The 21,845-nt window shown below is 34.4% G+C and overlaps 2 protein-coding genes across 2 annotated transcripts; one reads left to right on the top strand and one right to left on the bottom strand.

The window, feature by feature from the left end:
- Positions 1 to 380: 380 nt before the first annotated feature.
- Positions 381 to 3,063, bottom strand: LOC128227278 (vitelline membrane outer layer protein 1-like). Its single transcript, XM_052937701.1, has 4 exons — positions 2,807 to 3,063; positions 1,675 to 1,875; positions 937 to 1,061; positions 381 to 529 (listed from the first exon to the last, which is right to left on the bottom strand). Exons 1-4 carry the CDS (start codon positions 3,002 to 3,004, stop codon positions 418 to 420), a joined length of 636 nt encoding a protein of 211 aa, XP_052793661.1. The 5' UTR covers positions 3,005 to 3,063; the 3' UTR covers positions 381 to 417.
- A 44-nt stretch (positions 3,064 to 3,107) lies between these two features.
- LOC128236813 (dipeptidase 1-like) lies at positions 3,108 to 15,846 on the top strand. The gene is made up of 12 exons (XM_052951926.1): positions 3,108 to 3,152; positions 4,825 to 4,916; positions 5,523 to 5,631; positions 6,165 to 6,312; positions 7,092 to 7,224; positions 9,080 to 9,230; positions 10,643 to 10,715; positions 12,615 to 12,791; positions 13,922 to 14,018; positions 14,650 to 14,725; positions 15,200 to 15,335; positions 15,647 to 15,846. The coding sequence occupies exons 2-12, from the start codon at positions 4,826 to 4,828 to the stop codon at positions 15,734 to 15,736; spliced, it is 1,281 nt and encodes a 426-aa protein (XP_052807886.1). The 5' UTR covers positions 3,108 to 3,152; position 4,825; the 3' UTR covers positions 15,737 to 15,846.
- The last annotated feature ends 5,999 nt before the right edge of the window (positions 15,847 to 21,845 follow it).

Genomic DNA, 21,845 nt, shown 5'->3' with positions numbered 1-21,845 from the left:
ATTTATAAAGAAAATATGACATTTATCAAATATTCGATCAAAATATGACCAGTAATCACGAATCAACACTCTGATCTCAAGGGGCACTGTAACATATGATGACCATCTAGATAGAAACAACCCATTACATGTTACTAACTTAAACGCACTTTCAATTTGTAACGAAACGTATTCGCACTGAAAAATGATAATGTCCACGTGTTTATGTTTTACTTTATCTAAAAGTCAAAACTGTACAATTATGTATTTTTATGTTTGAAAAGGGACGTACACGATAATCATCATCATAGAGACCCTTATTAATCGTATACATCACCGTGCTTATTTGTATCATAATTATACACATCAACAACAATAAACAACAACAACAACAACCAACAGTAGCATTGACGAAGTCTTTTATTTAGCAAAACAAGTTTAAAAGGGGCAACAGTAAAATCTGGCGTCATTTAGCCCTGTGTGGTCCCAGGTGACATCTTCTATTTTCGTGCTGATACCGCAAATAGCGCTGTCCGGATCACAAAATTCGCTGAAATAAAGTTAAAGACAGTTATATTTATGTGTTACACAGTAGTGAAAAAGACTTCTCGAGATCAGTAACGCTTTGATCTGGTCATTGGAAAAATGTTGGTGCTTAAATTACCAGTACAAAAATCACCCGGAAGAAACATTTAAATGAAATCACCCGTATTTGAAATCGGTTGACATTGTTAACGCACAGACTCAAACAGCTAACTAAAGTTGCTGGATAATGTGCAAATACGTTATTTAACGAAAGTATAGTTTTTCCGTCATGATTGGCCAACGTGTTCAGTCCTTACACACCGGACTGCCGTTTTTCATCCTCCGAATCATTGTATTTTAGTGTTGATATGGTGGTGCGTCTTCCGGAGCATACTTTTATGAATCATCCACACCAACAGTACCTTCAATTACCTGAATGATCCCCATGTGCCCCAATAACCGTGTCCGGGCTTATGAACAATCTCGTAGGGGCTGCTGACTCCAGCAAAATCCCTGCACATGAACTTTGCGTAGTTGGCAGCGGTGTCGTCCGTCGTCTAGGTAAATGAGCGCTAGTTTAAAGCCCTTGCACAGTATACACGTTAACGGCTCAATGTAAAAGTGGGTTTGGAAGGTAAACTTCACGCATCTCGACTTCCAAAATACCTGTATGAATAAAATGGTTGAATACACTTAGGTATTTAATTAATTATAATTAATGTTTCCGAATTGTAGTTATGTTTCTTAAATAGAAACAATTCTAATATGGAAACAATGCATGCTATGTTGTTTGGATTTTGTCGAAAATTCCGGCACCAAAACGCATCTTATTCTTATAACACTAAAATATATGCACTCAATGCTTGGAAACTAAGGAATCTTAAATTTAACTGATGGACATGAAACATAATTTTGAAAACTTTTTCGGTCTGTCAATTAAAGCAAATTGTGAATATTGGTATCTACTAAATTTGGCAAAATCTAGTCAAAACTTGTAGTGTTATAGACCCTATATCTTCAAAAGTAATAATTCCTAAATAGAGCACTTTTTGAAAGTACCAACGAATAAAATCATCGCGTAGTATAATTTCCTTCTTTAAAAGATAATAGTTTATTTCGATGTTTTGAGGTCAAGTTTTTAAACAATTAAAGCAACCATTTGAATCTCACCTCTGCCTCCACCTGAAGAGAAAAAGATACCAGGAAGTGTTCGACCCCGAGACCACTATCACAGCGCGTCAATCCGAGCCAATCTCCTGACGGGGCCACCCCAGACTCCACTGTGCCTCCGAAGTGTCCGTTTGACTTGAAGTGGCACTCTAGTCTGATCCCGTTCATCCCAGTGTCGTCGGACGCTGAGTCGCTCTCGATCTGTAATCCGGAAGTTGTATATAATGAAAATAAATCTTGATTTTGCACAACAGTAGGGCATTTACGTAAGGAAATATCATAACTTCGTATAATATTTCCATGTAAAAGTCCACAATCTTCGGAGATCACGTAAATGCTTCATAACTACATTTATCTATCTCTTACGACAAATATATAGAAGCTACTGATTTTATCGAACTAATCTTATTTTTGTGCTATATTTTTGATAGACTACTGCACATCTGAAATATGGGATTGTGGCCGATTGAATTTCATTTATTATGGCAATGAAATATTTCGTGTGGCAATACTTTTAAGTGTGTTTTAATGAAAAGAGATGGAAAAAATATTTTTCTAAACAGCAATTATTATTTTAGCATTTGGTAAGTAATTGAACCTAATGAAACCTTCCTTAGAATTAGGTCCATTAACAACTTGTTTTCTCAGAAACACTTTCAGGCTATATTACAAACTGAAGCAGTAAGTAGGACCTAATTCATGTCGCATTTCTTAGGCGAAAACAAAGTTTAGTCATAACTTAATGTAATATTTCCCGGCAACCTCCCTCAGTCAATAACAGAGGTAAGTTATAACTTTATGCTGTATCTTCTGGCATTTATTTTTTCATACAAGATTGACTAGACATAAAAAACATGTTATATCTACTGAAACACCTCATTGACACAAAATGGACTTATCTATCTTGGCAACATCTCCAGACACGAAATGGACGAGATAAAACTTTCCGTTGCATCTCCGCGCAACCTCTCGAAAAATGGACAGGACATAACACAAGACAATGCCTCTCTTCGAGTTGAAGGACAAGAAAGGCTGAGACACAGCTTCACGTTTTATCGCTAGACGAAGGTACCTCAGAGCAAAGGTACGAAATCATGCTAAATGCATGAAAACTTGAGTAAGAAATTCCAACCTTCATATCGTATCCAACGGCAAAAGCCCCCTCTGCACAGAAGTGGGGGTCACGCCAGGTTCCCCACTGACCCCCATTATCCACCGTAAGCACCTTTGTAACGTTCCGAGGCGCCTGGTGCACCAATACAAATGCGAAAGTGTCTCGTGCCAAGAAGCATAATGTCACAACGAAGGTTATGATGTTTATTGTCTGCATGTTTAAGTTGTAGAAGACAGTTATTTTGTGAGGCCTTTATAAGATAAGCGAACACTTAAGTAAATGTAACGTCTGCATGTTCCACAGTGCTCTTATCAATTATATACAAGTCATTTAGATATGGCATTTGTCCCGGATTGTGTTCCATGTACGAAAGTTTTCCTATTGCTGTTGATTAACACGTCAAACATTCAAGATTTATAAATGTATAAAGGTTTGTTTACCAAATTGGCATATTATATAGTCAAACGATGATTAAAGGCTTAACAATTCGTTGATTGTTCAATAATCTTTAAATAAAAATAGCTGCTTGACTGTTAACGTCATTTCTCCTAATCATGTCGAACGACGCGGTAGTTGCGTTGTTGTCTTTTTTGCCAACATATGTATCCATTTTGTCGTTGTTGTCTCGAATATATTGATATTTATTTTAACCACTGTTATTCGGGTTTGACTTGTAATGTTTATCACTATCGTCGTTTCTCGTATACTCGTTATCTCAATCATAGTTGTATTTAAAGTACAAATGAAGTGGTCCTGTTGTAACATGCAATTTCACAAGATTACACGCATATTTAATATCTGACCATAAACAGCAGTAAACATTTTTTTTCCAGATCTTATACAGTTTAAGTTACGGCTTACAGACAGTTACACAGTTAACTGAAAAATTAAAGTCAAAATGTTCACAATACTCTCAAATGGATTTAAACACATCTTAGAAATGACATTTTGTTCATTGTGGAAGAGTGTATACTGTATTCATCATGTTCCCTCGGCCTGTTGGTTAACGAGTTTTATCTGAGTATGAAAGCTATCTTTATCGAGAGTTTTGCAACCTCCTTCGCAGCGATCTTTTGTCGACAAAAAAATAAAATGTTTGACTGACGTCACGTTATATTGATATGCGTGGTCGCAGTGATTGCAGTTTTTTTTTATATTATGATAAATGCAGTGAACGGTCTGAAGCAGTTTGTCTCAACATTATATAGTACGTGTGTGCGTTGTTGCAAAATGATTTGTTTATCTCATCATAGGTCCCTTAAACTATAACATTATAATACGCCATACACACATACACATTAAATCACTACCAATGCACTAACTTATTTTAATATGACTCATTGACTTACTTTTAGCTGTTATCAGTGTTATGGCCTCCCAGTGATAATGAACTGTATATAGTATGCAAGTCCGTACGAAAGATAAGATTATTTTCAAAGGGCAATTAGAATATATAGTCGTGGGAGGATTTACTTTGTGGCAGGTATTTGCCTTGTGATCTTATAACTTAACTCTTTTTTTATTAAAATAAACAACATTATGTCATTCAATATTCATAGATTTGCATTAAATACATAACTTGTTTGGTTTTCAATAAATGCTACTCTTTTAAATATATCTTCGCTATTTCTCAATATACACAGAAATATTTTAATATAAATATGCATGTACTTCGAAAACTTATTTTGTTAAACGATTAAATGCATCCATGCAACAATGTTTCACTATTTAATGAGCTGAACATAAATTCGGCTATAACAAATAGTTGTGCATTAATCGCAATTTCAAAGCACATTCTACCTATCAGTGTATTTTAAATATAATAACTTTATGAATCAGTAAAGGCAAACATAATTTGAGTTTAACTTTCAAATTTATTGGTGACATTCACTTCATAATTATCTCAAATCTGCCAGACAATCTTGCACTTGTACGCGATTGAACTTTGTAATAATTGATAAGATGTCCCTATTGTTCGTATGGTGTGATAATTCTCCCATTGTCTTACATCCATTGAGTGCATTTGTCCATTTTAGAATGCTGCTTTACCTCTGCATTGTCATAGTGGCGGTGAATGGTAACACTGTTTCCGATAGATTTATAATCGACGATCAAAGCCACACAAATGGTATGAAATGCCTTTTTAACTACTTTGCATACTTACATAGTAGCCTAGTAAGTCCAAAATATCATATATATTTATATTAAAAGATTTGAGTCAGCAGAAAATGCGGAAGCAACTCTCTCATAGAAAAAATACTAAATTGATACAGTGCTGTCGAAATATCTTACCATCTGAGTTGAATAACGGAAAAGGGCATCAAGGGTCCAAATGGCCCTTAACATAACATTATGTTTATTCAAACTGAAACTGTTAATGTAGAAACATAGACACAAGTAATTTTAATAATTGTTATTTTAAGCATATTTTCATCACCTTCTTTTATAAAATTCATTTTCCAAAAATCTTCACGACCGAATTTATTGCTAATTGTATATTTATGCAAACTTTGGGTTAGGATGGGTGGGCGTTTAAATAAATGGTGTGTTTTTAAACTAAAACATGTGTTTTGATCTGATCAATAGACTGTATTTCCAACTAAAATACTAAAGATCTACTCAAAAATGTATCAAATGAAGTATTGAAAATAAAAAACAGATATAATCATATTAATTGTAACCTATAACTTTAATGAAACAGTTCCCTGGGAAACAATCATTGCATGTATTTCAGTAACAATGCCGACAACCCACCTTCCCCACTGTAGTGTGAACCCAAAGTCACCACATCCCGACCTAGACAGAGCAAGATGCGTCCTCCAGTCATACCCGCTTATTGATGGGTATCCATTATTTGCTTTTCAATTTATTAGAAAACCTAATTTATCAAACAAAACTAAACATATCTTCAGTGTAAATAAACATATGAAAATAAACTGGTACCAGCAAAATAACAAGTATTTTTACACAATATTACACAAAATATAACGTTTTAATCAACATTTAATAGATGGATACCTACCCTGCCATCAGAAAATATGTTTGCCGCTAACGTTAGCAAATGAGTTCCCCGTCTTAAGTGTATGCGCTGCGATGCAATAGGAATACAACACACAACAATTTGCTTACGTCAGCTAACGTGTTTGACTGTCAGCTTTAACATCACTCGAACCTCATATCTGGATTATGTGACATTACGTTTCAAAAAACATTTTAACACTCAATGAGGAGACAAAAACATTCGTACATAAATCAACTCATAGCACTGTTTTTACGGCGTTTATGTTCTGGCTTGTTTGTCCCCATTGTAACGACAAACACTCGGGATCTTGATATTCATTTTTGAACAACTCTATAATAACTTGTTTTCTTTTAGGCATAACGACCTTGCTGAACTTTACCTGGCGTACGCAAACGATTCCGTAAACACTGTAGATCTAACCTCCGACCTACGTCTTACCTGGGACAAAGTGTTGGCACAGACAGACATTCCAAGACTTAAGCAGGGACTCTTGGGTGCTCAGGTTAGCTCTTGTGTCCTTACTTATAGCCTGTTTTCAAAGGCACTGACCCAAATTTACCGCAATTTGTTAAGCGAAACAAGTTAAGAATGTTAATTCATTTCACCTAATACTTTGATTTTACAGATTTAAAACAATAATTTATCTGATTTGTCCTAAATAAAATTATATTAAGTGGTCAACATTATATATTGTCCAATGAGAACTCAGTATTTCTCAAGTTTTTTTTTCAATTCATTTATTTCAGTAAAATAGCAATCATCCGTTATTGATTAAAATCCGGTGAGGCGGTAGATATAAACAGTGCATGGCCAAGTTAGTCAAAATCAAATAATGCAGACCACTTAAACCTAAGGAATTGTTATTGTTTTACTAATACAGGATAATCAGTCGTGTGACTGCGTCGCATTTCATTTTTATAAGTGTATTATTTAACCACTACTTAAGTGTACTAAAACCCTTAAATTTGAGATAAGTAAATACACATTTAATGCCGAAACGAAAGTGAACTTGATCCTGTTTTAAAGGACATATATTGATTTTGAGAAACCTGTTGAGATTAAGAATACATCAGTGATATTATTTTAATGTGAATGGAATTACCTGTTTTTTATAGAATATGTAAGTATACGGAACAAGATCACGGGTCAAACATGTACGGTCATTAGCTACAGAGACTCGATGATGATACCTCACATCATACTTAAGTTGTTGCCACCGATCTCAGCCAATTATTTTTCTTATCTTATTATTAAAATTTAAGATACCTGGTCTTATTCTAGTTTTGGTCATGTTGGGTGACGTGTCATTCTCAGTACGTGGATGCAGTACGATTGACTCTCGAACAGCTGGATACAATAAAACGTTTTATAAAGAAATACCCAGATACCTTCCAGTATGCCGATACAGCACAAGGTACAGTTTGATGTTTCCACAAAGAAGTTGCTTTAATTTATGCTTTAGTTATGTATGTTTGATGTTGCAAGTGGTATACCCTGTTTTGTATGAACCTAACAGCAGCGTCTTTTTCAAATGCCACCATCTTATTTTTTGTCGTATAAACTCTTACCTGCACAATACTGTATGGTTATGGACAAGAAAACATGATTCAAGCAGTATTATGTACAACAAACTTGTAGGGTCGAACGAATTTATTAAACGTGTATAACTAATATAGAACGGCGTTGAATCTGTAATAAAACGGCCTGAATTAATGTTAAATACACCTACTCCTAATAAATGTTAGTAACTTTGCTTTTTAAAGCAAAGTATAATCATACGATTATAACTGTACCGACATTCATATATGCTACATACGTTCAACTTGGATTGTTTGGAACGGTCAGTAAACTGTAATAGGGATATTAGTACTGCGTTTTGATCCGGGAGGTTGTATTCGACTCGAGGGGATTTTTGTAGTTTCGGATTTCACGAGGCGCAAGCCGAGTGAAATCAAAATTTGCAAATATCCACGAGAGTCGAATACGACATTCCGGAACAAACTCAGTTTTAATAACCCTTATATTATATACGTAACTGGTTAGATCACTTAAGAGCCACATGGTTTCATATTAAATGTCATTTTAACGACGCACTATTTTGTTTAATGACGTTTTAACATCGCGCAACGATACTTGTTATGACGTGACGTCACAAGAGTGGAAAACGGCAGTATTGCACTTGAGTGGAATACGGACCACCATATTTTGCGATGTGAATTGCGTGTGGATTAATGATTGGTATATAATAAAAAAACTGGGGATTTAAACCAGTTTACGTGCATAAACCTCACTCTTTTCCTAATAATATTTATGCGAAAAGCTACAGAAACAAGTTCAGTAGCAAAAAGTTTAACCATAAACCGGGTTTAATGGCACTGGGTAAATGCCAAAGACATAGAACATAAAATCACAAACAAGAAACATGGAAGAACAGCACAAAACTCCACAAACAGCACAGTGCATACATACTATATATAAAAAACTATGTATGTTTATAAAGAATTGTTAGGTACCACAATCCTGAATAAAGTTTAAACGTAAAAGGTAAATCTTATCAAATAGTGCATATACTTGAGAAAACTTAATAATAAATCAAATACTAATTAACTAATAGGTAAACCACAAGAAATTCAATGATTAGGGATCACAACTCTTTTCTGCAGACAAAGGAATAGAATTAAGAGTACTTAGTGCAAAAACATTTCAAAGATACGATGCAGTTATTGTTTGAAAATATGAGCATCACACACAGTCTGCCTTAGAAAATTAAAGGGTTAAGACTGTGTGATCATACGGTTTCATAATTAAAAGCATCATTGTACAATAATTAGGAACAAATGCGAAAAACATGGTTCAGAATAAAAAAGACATGTGTTAGCTCAACCTTTCTTCCAAATGTTTAGTTATGTAAACTATTTGAAGAAAGGGAAGTCACATATCGGAACATTCCTAGTCAGCCCAAAACGGTTTGAGGTAACTTTGATCTGCAAAATTTTCATACAATCAAAGGACTGAAAGTTTAGTAAAGTCAGGACGCTTTATTCAACTTTATATTTTCTTTAAGGAATTCATCTTCAAAAGGCAAGTACTTTCAAAGGAGTAACGTTTATATAATAGCCATATAAATCATGTCCAGCTAAGCTTTGTAATATTGAAAATAGATGACTTTGATAATTAATGAATCATAAACGCTTAATTATCAATTTGTGTTGATATATTGGGTTGCCTAAAACCTTACGGATCTAAATTACTTTTTGTATACTATGTAGGTGTAATTGATGCATTCGATGCGGGCAAGATAGGAAGTATCATAGGACTAGAAGGAGGGCATTTGATTGATAGCAGTTTAGCAACACTGCGCATGTACTATGATCTAGGTGTCAGATACATGACCGTCACACACAGCTGTAATACGCCGTGGTAAGTATTTGAAATATGTATTGTGAGGTAATATGCTGATTTACGCATAAACTGTGTGTATTCTTGTATACCGAATGTGTGCTTCCGGTCATATGACCAGTGCTGGAAATACCCGCCCCAAAGTATGATGAGATAGGCACAATTCACGCGTTAATTTATGGTTTTGAATTGTATGGTTTATATAAGTTACATTAAGTCATTTCAAGTGCAATATAAATCAAATTTAATTTTCAATAAAAACTTCGCAAGCACTTTTTGGTGAAAATGTGCCAAAACGCATTTTGTACGTCATTTTTTCCACAAATTGATAATATTACATTTGCGAGAACAGTATCAATTATGTCTTATATATACTCATATTACAGTAAATTATGCACCTGTAATAAGACCGCACATAATGTACATAAACAGACCACTGAAATTCGCTTGAGCTAGTCTATTAAACTCTGATGCACTTTATGAGCTACGAGGGAACATAATTATGTTAAAAAGTGTCCTTCATACTTTTGCAATTATAGCTGAATCATATCGAATAAGCCTTTTTTGTATAGAAACGTAGAGACACGTATAAATAAATGGTATTTTTTATAAAAAAATAAAATGAAGTAATATATCATGAACACTTGTCACTATCAGATATACGAGTATGTAATGACATAAGCACTTTAGGACTCTAATAACATACTTATTCATTTTATTGTCAATTTAATCGAAACTTATACATGCAAAGTTGACTGATAAAAAAAACAACATCATGGCCTTTACCAAAATGAAATATTTAAAGCCTTTAATTATAATTTAAAGTAATAGCACGGCCACTGCGATGGATGGAAAATGCAACTTGTTTTATACAGAAGGCTTCCACTGTAAATGAAAGAGTAGTGGACTTTTAGTGTACTGTTGGCAAATACAGTTAGCAAAGCGTACTCGTCAAGTAGCTGATAAGAGCACACTCCATAACCTCTAAATGCTAATTTAATTTGATGTGAAAACAGTAGTATTCTGACAAGGAAGGTGGAGAGACTATTCTGCTGTAACAGAATCATTCCATAACTAATACAAACTAAAGTGGTGGAGTCATATAATTTTACAAACTATTTGTATTCTCTTCAGTTCGTAGTCACAAAACGATATAGAAATGTCATTTGATAAATAGTTGCCCGTGCTTATTAAGATGTTCGGAACACCGAGACACATTAATACAATGACTGGTAGGCTTGAAAATGTGTTTGTGTACGTGGGTAATATATTGTGCGGTGACAACAACGCACATTCGTTGGGTCCTTATGTTTTACAGAGGGAACCTAGCATATAATTTTGTTGAAGAAAAATGTTGCTATTGTACTAGTTTGAATTTTAATCATAAAACAATCAAGTGTTATATATAAATGTTGAAACATATTTATATCAAGGGCAGATAACTGGCACGTAGATGAACCCGGATATAACGGAACTGTGCTGGGAGGACTTACTGACTTTGGGAAGGTATATTCCAATACAATAATTGTACATTGTATTTGCATTAATCTATATTGTGATTTGCTCGTATAGGTAAAGGTTTGATAATAAAGAGGTTGAACTAGAAAACCGCTTTAAGCCACATGTGAAATTCGGTATTAACTGACAGTTCCAATGCATTCACCCCATATTTTATTTATATTTAAACCCTTTTGTATAATATGCTCCTCAAAATATTTCAAGGACCACATTTGGATATTGGTAATCAATTACATGTCAATCAAATTTGCACAGATGAAAGTATTATTTACATGTGAAAAGAGATTTATACAGCAAAAGCAAAACAGTGATTGTGTATTAGATACAATTTCAGTTACCAATCAAAATGCAATGATTGTGACCCAATGTGTAGGGTACAAATCATCATGAAATGTTCAGCAAAACGACAGAAATTCCTCCTTATGATTTTGTTAACAATAAGGTAAAGTTGACAGGTTATTTGATGTTTTATAGAGAAAACACTATTATCGTCCTTAAGATAAACAGTGCATGACAAGGAGGTATTATTTTGCAATCATCATTCTAAAAGAAAGAGAACGAAACATTCGTGATGATGATTGACGCGCTTTAAGATCGGTTGAAGGTTCGCCTTTATCGATAGAGCACAGGTAAACTCGTCTAAAGTTTACAGGAAATGCAGAAACATTGCGTTTCTTATATGATGTCATATCTATTAAATATGTAGGAGAGGATGGGTTTGCCAAAAAAATATGGTTCTCGATGTTCGTCTTTTTGAGTACGTCCCGCTTGGTGTTCCTTCTTTGGTAGCTATGGATGACGTTAGCAATGCACGTTTTATAGGGCAGTGCGATATGACTTGGCTTAGTTACCGAATTAAAGTTGAAAATGCTCTCCACGTCTATTGACATGTTGCGACGGCTGTCATTTGTTTTGGTGACTAGCAAAGCTCGACCAAATAGTGCAAATTTAGCTTGAACATTATCAAATTTGTCCGGGAAGATCAAATGGAAAGGAGTCTTGCAATCTTATGTGATTATCAAATGTCAGAGCACGTGTAATGAATCGCTCAAAAGCAATTAATTGTTAATATGCAGTGGGCGCCTTTCCTCATTGTAATCATTTACACCAATACTTTCCGCTGCCGGATTTGGTGAAATCAGAACTCCACTACTCGATTGCAAAATTAGTTTTATAGATTAATGATTGTTTCGCTCCAAGATACACATTTGTTATGACCGAAAGCACTTAACTGTAAACATACGATCTTTACGATTCGTTCATCAATTTGCTGCTTGATGGGCTAAATTTAGGTTCTGTTATTCAGATCAGTTGCGAATGTTATGAGAACTTTGTATGAGTAAACTAACTGAAATGAAACGAACAACTACATATACCAATTCAGATATACTTCTTTATGTGGTTCTTATTTTTTTGCAGAGCATATGTTGTATCTGTGTTTTGTCTTTTGACGTTTTATGTCTCTCCCTTATACAAGACCATGCTTGAATTGTCGGCTACTGGACTTAACCTTATTGTATCGATTATTTGACTGGCATTACTTTGAACTACGTAAGTTGCTTGGTGTAACCCCTTATCTACTTGATTTAAGTGATCGACACGTTGTTTGTAAAGTTTTCGTTTCAAATGAAGAAGCGATTAATGCGAAATGTTGATTTTTGTAAATAAAATGGCAAGATTATTGACAGAACAGTATGTACAGTTTGTCATTGCTTCTATAGTTAACATATATATTTATTATCAATAAGTTATCACTTGCTTGAATGTTGTAATTAAATATATAGTTTAATAAACTGAACTGAAATATATTTGGCTAAAATATTGTGATAAAAACTAAAACATGTGTTATTGTCATGTTTATCTTAAAGGGAAACTTTTTTTGCACAGCAAGTCATATTAGAGATGAACAGACTGGGAATAATCGTGGACCTTTCGCACGTGTCCAAGAGCACCATGTTTGCTGCCTTAGAAGTCTCACGTGCTCCAATCATATTTTCCCATTCCTCCGCCTTCCGGCTCTGCAATCATCACCGCAACGTTCAGGATGATGTTCTCGTCAAAACGGTAACTGATTTAGAATGCATAATGATAAGTGAATTTATTTCAAATCATCTGCCCTAAGCAGTTGGAATTTAGATGTAAATCGAAGACACAACCATATTGGTCGTGAAACATTCATATAACTGGCAGTGAGTTATTTTGGTAACCTGCTTTTGCTTTTAAACCACTAATATACTATCGGCCATGGATAAGAAAATCATACAATTATATAAACATATTGAATTATAACAAAGCTATGTTGATAACAGTTGCTACCATTTCTAATTAATGTTATAAGTACCGAATTGCTAAGCCTAAATGAGCGGAACTTGTTAGATATGAATCTTATATTTACATGCAAAACAACTATGTTCAGTTCACATGTCAACTGTATACACAACTTATGACGTCAAAACATAACCCATTGTGTGTGGTTATAAGAGGTTTTCTTGAGTGTATTGTATACTTACATCGTAAACTGAGAAAGGTGTAGTATTGACTATTGATGGCTAATTACCAAATATGTGTGGACAAGTGTTTGACTGGAATTTATTCTTTAAATAAATAAATATAGCCTGTCGAATGAGTAAAGCGGAGACTTTATTGTATACAACCAAATATGTGAATATAAAAGTATATCTTATAATGCACTTCCCTCTGCTCGAGAAGAAGGCAGTGAGGGGAGGGGTAGTGTTGTCGAATAACTAAACATATGGTGATATACGTAATACTGCAGCATAGTGTCCAATTTATCCAGTGAGGGGAGAAAGGTCATAATGGTGAATAACAAAATATATTTCGGTAAGGGTATATGTTAAGCTCATTGAACACAGAGATATAACATAAAGAGGAAGGCCATAACAGAAAATAACCAAACAAATGTGGATAATGGTGTGTTATGTTATTCCCTTTGTGGAAAGAGAAGTCAGGGTCGTGAATGGTGATCAACAAATTGTATGTGTATCTTAATAGCGTTAGCCTTTTTAATAATTGAAGAATTGTTTTGATGGTGAACAGCCACATTTGCGTTGATAATTGCATTACTGAAGTGTTTTGTACAATTAACTGTAAAAGGAAACATACCTTGATGGCGAATAACCGAATAGGTGTAGTAAAATATACTACTGCTGGTCATGATACTATTAAACCTGCAGAAAGAGGAAGACGGGGTCGTGATGGTGAACTTCTACACTCCCTTTGTAGTGTGTCCGCCAAACAACAAACCGACCCAAGAGCTTACAGATGTAGCAGGTATTCGTGTGTTTGTGTAACTCCTTGTTTGTTATGTAATTAAATTATTAAAATGTTAGTATTTCACTTTGTTCATATGTAATTACCGCATAGTTAAGTTTAAATATGGTACAAGTGTTGTTGGATGTTTTGTCGTCCGTCTCAAATAGAGTACGGTTTATGATGTTCAATATACCACAAGAACTACGCTTGGTGTACAAGGATCGATTTGCATATAAACAAACCGTATGCTATGTTACATCGCTGCTGCTTGAACGTTATGGTACACTGTAGCATAAAGAAAACAATATAATCATATGTATTCCTTTTTCTATTAGACCACCTACTTCAACTGTTTAAAAATGAAGAAAGTCTATGCAGTTTAGGACACGATTATTGTAAATGTAAGGCCATTCTGTTTATCTCTGATGGAGAAGTGGACATCAACATGTCTTCATTGGAGTAACTACCAACCATTTTGCGAAGTCCATTAACCATTGTTAGAAAAATGGTTAGTGTCCGAAAATCTTTTCAGGTGTATTATCTTCATGATTGTAATACTTAAGAGCATTTCTTTTACCAAATTACAATGATGATTTGTTCAGAAAATTGCAATGTTAGGCTATACACTCGTTTGCCTCCTATATTCTAGATCACATTGACTACATCAAGAACTTGATTGGAGTTGACCATGTTGGTATTGGTGCTGACTATGACGGTGCTGAAAGGTTAGTGTCAAATAAAAAACTAACCGTTTAATTTAGTATAACTAAAGCATTGTTCCGAATGTGAATGGATGCATGTTAACCCTTAAATGGGTTAAAGGGAATATTATGTAGCTAAAGTGATGTTCGAGGTTAATTTGCTACAACTACTATTTTATAACATTTTTCAATTTTGTGCATTTTTGTAGCAGTCAAAAGAGAGCAAACTGGATGCTTTGGTATATATTTGTATGTCACTATGAGATTGAATGTGAATGAAGATAAGAAATCATTGTATACATGTGCAATGTTAAGGAATATATTTGATATTGAATGATTTCTAATGGTTGTAATATTCGGAATACATGATCGCAACACGGGGTAAATAAGCAGTAACCCATGTAAGACTGAATGCGCATTTACAGATGTATGTTTGGAGTCAATTGTAGTCTTCCTTCCATAGTGCAAGGTTTTGGTCTCACATATTTTCCATTGAAGTTTTCCAGTTGGACTAGAGGACGTGTCGAAATACCCTGATCTGTTTGCCGAGCTGGTTAGGCGCGGCTGGAGTGATATTGACCTTCAAAAACTAGCGGGAAGGAATGTACTTCGAGTGTTCCGTGAGGTGGAAAAGGTAATGCTTGTTTATTTATTTTTCTTTAGTATTTATTGATTTATATAACCATTCAGAAATCTTGAGATTGTATTAACGTTGGACGGAGCGAAATTGTCAAAAAGTGTGTTTTCAGTTTAAAAGGGTATTCTTTGGTTGATGTAAATTTGAAAATAAGTTAAAATATTTTGGAATGGAATTGTAACAGCAGTTCGTGTGAGCGATACTTACATGAAGACAGCATTATTTCGAAATTGCAAGTAAGATATCGCAAAGATATGTGCTCTGTGACTCTCTATTATCAGGTGGTTTTACTTAAATGTAATGTACAGGTACGCGACAGCCTTCGTGAAATGTTACCAGTAGAGGGCCGACTGCCGTGGACGGATCTCGTTGATACTAAGTGCAGGACTGCCAGTTAATGACATCATATATATATAACATGATGGGTTTTTTTCTATTGAGACCTATTTTGATTTGGTAATTAAGTAAATGTGTTTGGTATTGAAAATAAAAGGATACATCATGTTTAGCCTCAATATTTTGTTTATCTTCTATGTATAAGTGAACAGCGTTTCAAAAGTTTTATGCAATCTATGTAAAGTCATTCCTGTTTATTTGAATATTTTGTCAATATGTATTTTCAGCATCATTCAATGACCAAAAAAATTTAAACAAAGATTAACTAATTCTTAAAATATTTAATGTATTTATTTACCCGTATTATTTCTATAGCTCCTATTGGATTGTCCAGCTACATCACAAAACGTAAGCGTTTCAAATACCGTTAAACGTTGCTTAAACTGTTGCGAAACGTTTATTGGTAAACTATGTATACCGAGAAGAAGATTTAAGAAAACTATGATATCCTGTCAAACCCTTTCAAAAAGAAAAGCTAGAGGAATAACAAATAATAAATGATGAATTTTGTATTAAAAACTCACTTAGATTCTCTTAAACAAATCCTGGACTTAATGAACATATTTTTTATAAAAAATGAAAACCAAACGTTTAAACCGGAAGCAAATCCCTTTTCAACCAACATATGGGTGTTATTCAAAGATATAGTAAAAACACAAGAAAACGACTTTTTATAAATAAAAACACAAATAAACTTAGAACGTTTTTGTGAGTTAAAGGTGCGTAATTATAACCCGTTTTTACACACATGTAGGTTAATTTGATTGTGTTACCTTAGGATGAGCCAAGACACATGCTTCGAGGCATGAAAGCTTTACTTTCTTCTGGAAGCGTGCTTTTGAAAACTCGCTTTTTCAGCCACTTCCGGTACGTTCGTGGTCATCGGCTTAAGGTGAGCTTTCGGGCACAAATAACTGTTTTTCTTGAAGAAATCTTTTTGAAAAGTTTTCTGTTTATGTTTTTTAATGAGTGTAAGGAGTAAGATATATACATAATGCTTTGTTCATACGTTATAAAGCAATACCAATACCAATGCCTCAAGGTTTGTTTACTCCAACATTTGAGCCGAATACACATTCATATTTGCATTATCAATCACACGAGCAATTGTAAAAAGAGCACCAAAGCTCAGTTGGTCGAGAGTATCCTTTTGCATGCGTTTATGTGAACGTTAAAGGACTTGCTCTAGTCAAATTATTTGACCATTTGTCGCACATAATAATATTACAAGTAATGCCAAACAACTCGAGTGTTTCATGAGAAACAGATGAACAAAATATATTGAACAACAATGAGATCATTTATTCAAGCTCAGTTTCCCTTGTTATGCTCAACTCAGAGACCAATCGTAATAACTCGGGATCGTGATACACCTAATAAATAGGATTCAAGATATACGAAAATGTGATGAGGCCGCCGGCGATTAACTCAAGTATCATTACGCTAAGTAGATCCTATCGATAACGTAAGCAATGCAAAGAATGAGATTGACTCGTGGTTTTGAGAAACCTGAAATCGACACTAGGTATCATTAACAAGTAATTGATCCGAAATAGTTTTTAGCTGGTCAGCGTTTCAGGGAAAATGGGTTGTTTTAATGTCGTCGTCGTCGGCGTTGTCGGCGTCCTTGTTCTACAACCACTTTGACGTCAAACATCGAATGAAATTTGGTACCAATCTACACCCGTGTATAGCAATGTAATAACTCTGACTTTATTAGTAATTGTCGAATTATGGCATATTCATGTTTTTATGCCTTATGTTTTATGTTCGATACAATAAGTAAAAAAGAACCTTTCAATCTTGACCATTGCTCTTTACGGGTCATCAAACTAATATTGCTGTACATGTTGCCAAAGAAAATATTCCCATAATTTTAAGATAAGTAATTGTTTAGTTATGTCCTGTTTTCGAAAGAAATTGCAAAACTTTATTTAAGGCCATACTTCAAAATGTGTTCAAGATTTTCAGAATGAAACTTAGTACAAAAACCGCTCTTCAAACATACGCCAATATCTCAGACATTTGCAATTGCCGAGTTATGTCCCTTTATCGACAACTTAACATGCAAGGTTCTGTGATCGCTCTTGTTGTATTTAAGGTTGTTACGACCCCAACCTTTTAACTACCGACTCTAAAATCAATAAGAGCAACAACTGGCCATGCGCAATGCGCACACCGTAAACATTGCCGGGTGACTTTTCCATAGGGTATTCAAGAGCGAGTGTGACGACAATGAAATGATCCCCCAGTGTCTGCCATACTTTGTAGGCGACACAATAATACATATTAAAAGCAAATTGATCAATTTTAAATTCAAATCAATGTTACCTTGTTCTTCTTTTCCCATAACATCGTTTTAATAGACTTAAAAGCAACACCATACACATTCAATTAATGATTCTCACACTCATCGTTGTAGTTATTGAAGATATACAGATTTTTGCTGTACAGATAATTCACACTGATACAATTGAATCTGCACTATGATTCATTCCAATGTGGGCTTAATTTATTTGTATTATCAAAGACATGAATGCATAGTTATCTGACAAAACAGATTTTGTAAACTAACTTCTATGCGTTATTTTGCAACTTTACCATCCAGATGCGTGATTTTCTTTTCGCTGTTACTCTAAACATACATTAGAAAAAAGTAATAGGTTTAACTTTTTTCACAATGTATTAAGCTAGACCCAGTCGTCTTTTATTAAACGTTTTAAATCAGTTTTCGATTTTAAGGTTCTCATTGGTAATTTAATAGAATAACATAATACAATCAATAGGACTTTATATCCATTGATAATATTGAGAAAACATAGTTTTACTTTTCTTTTATTTTGACTAAGAGAAATCAACTTTAGTTAAGAAATGTCTTAAAATGTTATATAAAGATTGTCCTTATGTGCCTGTATGACTAGTGAAGATTAGGAACCATCTTAAAGGATCACAATGAAGGTTGGTACAATTTTGGCTGTATTGATAACAATAAATAAAGCCTTTGGTTAGTGAACAGTTAGATGAATTATTAGCGCTATTTTGTAACTTTTTTAAATTGTAAAATTGTGGCCACGTAGCTTTTAGTCAACAATCAAACACTGATATGACTATTTGTCCATCTACACACAATGCATTTTTGTACTGATAATTTTAGTCTGATGAGTAAAAAACAATAATGTATTATAATTTAACAATTATCAACCCATATTGTGCCCCTTTAAATATAACTATTGTCTTTAGTACTGCCATTTTCATTCTGTCTACGGATAAACAGAATGTGTAAAGGTATGGCTGAGAAAAAAGCAACACATAGGTTGTGAAAAAGGTATATTGGACATTTTAAACAATAGCCGGCTAAAATAGATATATGACGTGAATTACTAACACGTTTATTTATCCGTCCCCGAGTCCCGCAATGTCACGTACTCGATTTAAGTTATACGTCATATCAATGTTATAAAAACTGCAGCAATCAGCGATGGTCTTGTGTCAATCATCCATAAATGTCCGCGCCGCTGTTGAATAAACAAAACGCGCGTCACCAGTCACGTGTGGCGCTATTGATTGGTCAGGGTTGAAGTGTGGTGAACATGGACCTACACCATTATCTCTTATACCCCAGTTTCAAATGCGGCTTTGACGACGTCCGGCTTTGATTCATCTTCACTGGTAGTGAACTGGATCCACGAATTGACAATATTCATCAAGGGCACCAATCCGTCTTTATCTGGATTGTAAGACTTGAAGAACTGCGTATCCAATGCAACGTTTTCATGTCCGTATGCATTGAAAGCGATCAGAAATTCTTCTTCGGAGATTGATCGATCCTGTTGGTATCAATTACATTGAAAAGCGTTTAAAAGCATGCTTCCATTTCTGATAGGAATTTGGCTTTGTCTGTTTTGAAGTCGTTGTTCAGCATGTCAAGGAAATCTTTCTCCGATATCTCCTCTCCTTGCCTCTTCCTGAAGATATACTTGTTCAACCACTTTTCAAAGTTCTCAATAACATCCTTTTTTTGTTTCTCGCTAAGATTGTGTAGCTCGGAAAACTTGCTACTGTAATTTAAATTTAAATTTAAAAACTGTGCAGATGGGCCTGTAAAATGTATGTTGGAATTGAGCTACAAACTATACTACTATCAAATGGGACAGGGTCGCCACGCCCAACCCATCCCTTAATTAAAGAGGTGTGCGCTCTCTTGCCCTCATTAAAGCATACCGGATCTGTGTTGCGTCCAAGGATATAAATTGGGCGTAAATAACGTAAGGCGATAGTCATATCACTATCTTGAAATGCATGTACAACATAAAAAACGTTGGTGATGAAAACAAAATACTCGTTATTTATAACATAAACTTTTGTTTTATTTGCACATGTGTTTCATATGTAGGTTTTCGTTTATGATTTTCGTTAAATACATTAACTGCTTTTTAGATTATAATTTCTGTACTGGGTAATAAATATAACAATGACTTCAATGCCTGCTATAATATTTTCCACTGAAATCCACGAATTCCCTATTAAGCCAAATAAATTGGTATTTTTTTTTAATTTTGTAGCAAAAGTACAAAAAAATGGTTTATCAAGATATATAATTATATTTCACTTGTAAGCTCGATCTCATAATGCTTTTTTAATCACGTAATTTAACAAACGCCGATCGTACACAGATTATCCACAAATACCATTCCTAGATGATGCCACAATAAATATCACCACTGAGCAAAAAATAGTGGCATAACCGTCTGAATTTTAAATATTTTAACAAAAGGCATTGCCTCAAAGTCATAGATGCAATTTACGAAATAAATTTAGAAATATTCACCTGAATGCCATGGTATAGTTAGATGACATGAAGAGAATTCTTAATGATTAAGAATAGGTGGAGTGATCGTAACGAACGAGTCCTTCTTAATCATTTAGAATTCACTTCATGTCATATAACTGACATAGAATACAACTCCATTGGCCGGCACACTGTCGACGCAAAATCTGACGCTGGGAGTGTGTATCGGATGAGTATGGCAGTAGACGGACCTTTAAAACGTGCGAACGTTGAAATGATTTTGTCTACTACTTAATCGCCTAACAGAAAGCCTTTCAGAAAACGACATCCTAAGGGTGAACCTGTGATCCTTATTTCCAAGGAACGGTTTCGAGGCTTAGCCCCGACACAGTTCTATTTTTCTGTTAACTAGCATTCAGGGAATTTATAGTGAGGGTTGCTAAATATTTGCCACATTCAATAGGTAACTATTTTTTTAAAAATATTATTAAAAAGTCTTTATTTGAAATCTAACGTTTTTCTGGGTGAATATTTGAATTCATCTTTGAGATCATTTGTAAACATGGAAGTTATAGTCATGTTTTAAGGTCCGATCCACCGAATCATTTCATGACCTCTTACAACAAGGGCTGAGGTTGTTCATTCAAACATTAAATAAATGTGAACAGAAGCCACACTTATGCTTGCTCGATGCCACCAAGAACCAGTAGGTGCCGGATAAAGTGCTTTCAAAAAGCCATGGCATTTACAATGTATACTTTGTCTAGTCTAATAAGAGCAAGGCCACACAAAAATATTATGATCAATAACTAACGACACTTCAAACAGTCCCTAAAGTGCACAGAGCATCTTTTCATCGGAAACGGACAGTTCAAACTGTAAAGAATTATACCAGACAGCACGAATTATCTTGTTAAATTCTGGAAAGGGATATGGACTCTTCCATCCGAAATTAAATATACCAGACAACACGCTCAATATTGTGAAAACTGTTTTAAAAGTCAGAAAATAGAAAGAAAACAGCATGTCTAGTGAAGTGAAATACAAGAAATGTCATCTGTGCAGGACAAGGAGGCAGTCAATGGCTTGCATAACATCAAAATTCTTATAGACCCCTCAAACATATATAAACATTATCAAAGTTAAACGTTTCTGTAATAATTTTAATATGTAGAAAATCACCTCGCAGATCATGTCTTTGTAAAGCAAATGCTGCCAAATTAACTGGTTCATAGTTTGTAAACTTTATTATTTGTCAGTTTCTATATAATCATTTTTGAAAGAATGATATATATTTGCAATTATGTTCGAACTACTGCTAT

The sequence above is a fragment of the Mya arenaria genome, chromosome 1, assembly GCF_026914265.1.
Source record: "Mya arenaria isolate MELC-2E11 chromosome 1, ASM2691426v1".
Classification (NCBI taxonomy): Eukaryota; Metazoa; Mollusca; class Bivalvia; order Myida; family Myidae; genus Mya; species Mya arenaria.
The sequence above is the reverse complement of the archived record's forward strand: the minus strand, read 5'-3'. Positions and strand labels throughout refer to the sequence as shown.